Source organism: Piliocolobus tephrosceles, unplaced genomic scaffold (assembly GCF_002776525.5).
Source record: "Piliocolobus tephrosceles isolate RC106 unplaced genomic scaffold, ASM277652v3 unscaffolded_41755, whole genome shotgun sequence".
Taxonomy (NCBI): Eukaryota; Metazoa; Chordata; class Mammalia; order Primates; family Cercopithecidae; genus Piliocolobus; species Piliocolobus tephrosceles.
Window position 1 is genome coordinate 1 of NW_022326260.1, and position 4,625 is coordinate 4,625.

General features: G+C 43.9%; 1 protein-coding gene across 1 annotated transcript; it reads right to left on the reverse strand.

Moving 5' to 3' along the window:
* Positions 1-3: 3 nt before the first annotated feature.
* LOC111535363 (zinc finger protein 816-like) lies at positions 4-2,381 on the reverse strand (the record flags this gene model as incomplete). Its single annotated transcript, XM_026452957.1, has 2 exons — positions 1,980-2,381; positions 4-827 (listed from the first exon to the last, which is right to left on the reverse strand). Coding segments are annotated over exons 1-2 (858 nt in total), but the record flags the coding sequence as incomplete, so codon positions are not given.
* Between the last annotated feature and the right edge of the window lie 2,244 nt (positions 2,382-4,625).

Consider the following 4,625-nt stretch of genomic DNA (forward strand, 5'->3'; position numbering starts at 1 on the left):
TCCAGTATGAAGTCTACGATGGCATCTAAGGGATGACTTCCAACTGAATGTCTTGCCACATTCATTACACTTGTAAGGTTTCTGTGCAGTATGAAGTCTACGATGGCAGGTAAAAGATGATGTTTGACTGAAGGTCTTCCCACACTCATTACACTTGTAAGTTTTCTTACCAGTGTGACATCTACGATGACATTCAAGATATCGCTTCTGATTAAAGATCTTGCCACATACATCACATTTATATTGTTTCTCTCTTGAATGGGTTATGTGATGGCTCCTTAAGAGTGAGCTATAATTAAACGCTTTGCCACACTCATTATATTGGCAAGGTTTTTCTCTCATGCGTACTTCCTGTATTTGTGTGGATAATGAAGAATGGAGGAAATTCTTCCCATACTTATTAGAAATATGGGTTTTGAGTCTACAAGAAATTCTTTGGGATGCTGAAGCTGAGGAAGCACCACTGACAGACTTGTCCACTTGGTTACTAATTTTCCCTTCGGTCGGAAATATGTGCAGTTCAGGCAGATGCGAATGAAAGCTTGATCCAAGCTGATCTTTAATAGGCTTGTTTCCAGCATGCCTTTGATCATGTCGGTCTGTACTACCAGTCAGCTCTTTGGTTTCTGTCATAGGTGATTCATGGCCATTTCTTTCAACTTCTTGTGACTGAAACTCAAAGTGATGAATATCTTTTTTGATTTCTGGGAAGCAAAAATCTCCAATGGGATGACTTTCATGTGTTTCCAATGTCCCTGTGTGGAACCCTTCTCCGGTATTACTGTGCCCAGTTGACGAGAACTCCATCACGAATTTTAAAAAGCTATCTAAAAAACACAAAGACCACTAGGTTTCCAATTAAGTACAGATGGTAAATAATAGTTAATATTGAAGTGTGTAAATATTACACAAAAAGCAATACGTAAACTTCCCAAATGTGATCTTCAAAGTTTAGAAACACCCTGTCTCTACTAAAAATATAAAAATTAGCCAGGCATGGTGGTGGGTGCCTGTAATCCCAGCTACTCGGGAGGCTGAGGCAGCAGAATTGCTTGAACCCAGGAGGCAGAGGTGGCAGTGAGTGGAGATCATGACATTGCACTCCAGCCTGGACAACAAGACCAAAGTTCTGTGTCAAAAAAAAAAAAAGAGTTCAGTCAAGAGCCTCATATGTATGAGGCAGTTAGCCTGAATGATGTCCTCCCTAGGAGAAATTTTCTACAGCAGTGACTGCTGCTTAGAGAAAATGATCATTAGTTTATGTGATGAACACTGTCACAGTGCCAGCGAGAGACGCCTCTGTGATGGTTCTCAACAACCAGAATGAAAGCCAAATGTGGTGACTCACGCCTGTAATCCCAACACTTGGAGGCTGAGGCAGGCAAATTCCTTGAGGCCAGGAGTTCAAGACCAGCCTGGCCAACTTGGTGATACCCTATGTCTGCTAAAAATACAAAAATCGGCCAGGTATGGAGGCAGGTGCCTGTAATTCTAGTTAGGTTGAGAGACTGAGGTACAAGAATTGCTTGAACCCAGGAGGCAGAGGTTGCAATAAGCTGAGATCATGACACTGCACTCCAGCCTGTTCAACAGAGGGAGACTCTGTCTACAAACAAACAAAGAAAAAGAAAACAAAACCAGAACCACAGCTGGAAACACTTGTCAGTCAGTGTCATGCTTTCTATCTCGTATCCTGGGCCACGCTGACAATTCTGCTTAGGGCTTCCAGGGACATCTCTGCCTACAGCAGGATGATGTTCAATTGTATTAGTCAAAGCGTTCATGAATTTTCTGTTTTTATGTACAAACAGACAGCTCTAAGAAGCTACCCATGACAGACAGGAGGGTCATCACTGCAGAAAACAATGACATGTACATCAAAAGCATGGACGGGGCAACATCACAAGAGAATACAAAACCAGGAAGAGCCAAGATAGACAAGGACAGACTCCTCATGTCTAGAGGGACATTTTCCTCACCCACAGACTCCAGGTTCCTGTAGTTCTCCAACATCACTTCCCTGTACAAAGCCCGCTGCGCAGGGTTCAGGCATTTCCACTCCGCCAGTGAGAATTCTATAGCCACATCCCTGAAGGTCAAGCGTCCCTAAAATGAAAAACACATTTCAACAAAACATGGAGGACTGTGTTATCACCTTCACATGAAATGAGAAAAGAGAAAATAAGTATTGATTTGATCCAAGACTGTGTTCTGACAAATCCACATTAAGGTATTTTTGAAAAATTTTTCTGTATAGTTGCGTTTTATTGTACTTTTTCATGATAGATTTTAAAATCCCCTAAGTCACTGTGGAAGTCTCAGTTTTATCGACAATATAAAAAATATATGGCCTGGCACAGTGGCTCACACCTAAAATCCCCGCACTTTGGGAGGCCGAGGCAGGTGGATCGTCTGAGCTCAGGAGTTTGAGACCACCCAGGACAACTCCGTCTCTACTAAAAATATAAAAAATAAAAATAAAAACCCCAGGTGTGGTGGTACACACCTCTAGTCCCAGTTACTTGGGAGGCTGAGGCAGGAGAATAATTTGATAATCAGAGGCAAAGTTTGCAGTGAGCCAAGATCATGCCACTGCACTTCAGCTTGGGCTGCAGAGTAAGAATCCATCTTAAAAAAATAAATAAAATATATAAATAAATATATATAAAATAGATAGATAGATAGATAGATACACACATCTATATATACACATATAGATATGTGTGTGTGTGTATCTATATATTTATATAATAAATCCAGGCATGTTGGCTCACACCTGTAATCCCATCACTTTGGGAGACGAAGGTGGATGGATCACTTAAGGTCAGGAGTTCGAGACCAACTTCTCCAACACGACGAAACGCTGTATCTACTAAAAATTAAAAAACTGGCTGGGAATGGTGGGGAGGGGGTGCCTGTAATCCCAGTGATTCAGGAAGCTGAGGAAAGAAAATTGCTTGAACTCTGGAAGCGGAGGTTGCCCTAAGCCAAGATCACACCACTGCAATGCCGCCTGGGCAACAGTGTGACACTCTTTCTAAACAAAAAAAAAAAAAGTATATAAATTGCAAATGATGTCTTTTCTACATAAACCCTAGGCTTGGCCACACGTGGTAGGTCACGCCTGTAATCCCAGCACTTTGGAAGGCTGAGGCAGGCGGATCATAAGGTCAAGAAATAGAGACCATTCTGGCCAACATGGTGAAATCTCGTCTCTACCAAAAATACAAGAATTAGCTGGGCATGGTCGCGTGCCTGTAGCCCCAGCTATTCGGGAGGCTGAGACAGGAGAATCGCTTGAACTCGGGAGGTGGAGGTTGTAATGAGCTGAGATGGTGCCACAGCGCTCTACCCTGTTGACAAAGTGAGACTCTGTCTCAAAAAAAAAAAAAGGCCAGGCACCGGGGCTCACTTTGGGAGGCTGAGGTGGGTGGATCACCCGAAGTCAGGAGTTCCAGACCAGTCTGGCCGACATAGTAAAACCCCGTCTCTACTAAAAATACAAAAATTAGCTGGGCATGGTGGCAGGCGCCTGTAATACCAGCTACTCGGGGGGCTGAGGCAGAAGAATCGCTTGAACCTGGGAGGCAGAGGTTGCAGTGAGCCGAGATTGCGCCATCACACTCCAGCCTGGGGGACAAGAGTGAGACTTTGTCTCAAAAAAATAAGAAAATATAAATAAATACACAAAAATTAGCAGGGTGTGGTGGCACATGCCTGTAGTCCCAGCTACTCAGGAGGCTGAGGCAGGAGAATCACTTGAACCTGGGAGGTGGAGGTTGCAGTGATCTGAGATAGTGCCACAGCACTCCAGCCTCACAACAGAGTAAGACTCTGCCTCAAAAAATAAAAAAATATATAAAAAGCCGGGTGCGGGTGGCTCACACCTGTAATCCCAGCACTTTGGGAGGCTGAGGCGGGTGGATCACGAGGTCAGGAGATAGAGACCATCCTGGCAAACATGGTGAAAACCCTTTCTACTAAAAATACAAAAATTAGCTGGGTGTGGTGGCACGCGCCTGTAGTCCCAGCTACTCAGGAGGCTGAGGCAGGAGAATTGCTTGAACCCGTGAGGCGGAGGTTGCAGTGAGCCGAGATAGCTCCACTGCACTCCAGCCTGGCGACAAAGAGAGACTCCGCCTTTAAAGAAAAAAAAAAGGGGGGGCTTATCCATTAATGCACTTCTGCACATACTTCAAATCACATCCACACACACTTAAATTAACTTCAGGTCAGAGATTATAAGCAAACACCTGGAGAGGACACATCCACAGCGACTCGGCAGGCTGAGGCGGGAGGATTGCTTGAGACTGATGTGAAGTGGTTGAAGTGAACCAAGATCACACCACTGCACTCCAGTCTGGGGGACAGAGTGAGACCCCGTCACCTCCAACCCCCAAAAAGTTGGAAGCTCATTGAATTAAGATACAACTTCAAGAAATCACAAAAGCAATGCATGAAGAAAAGAAGGTCAACCAACATACGGAAATTATGAAGAACTACACAGAGATTCTTGGGCTAAAAATACAGTAACTAAATGGAAAAACTCAATACATGGGATCAAAATCAGAAATCATGATGTAAATTAAAAGTTAGTGAAGAGAGGATGGGTGAGGTGGCTCACA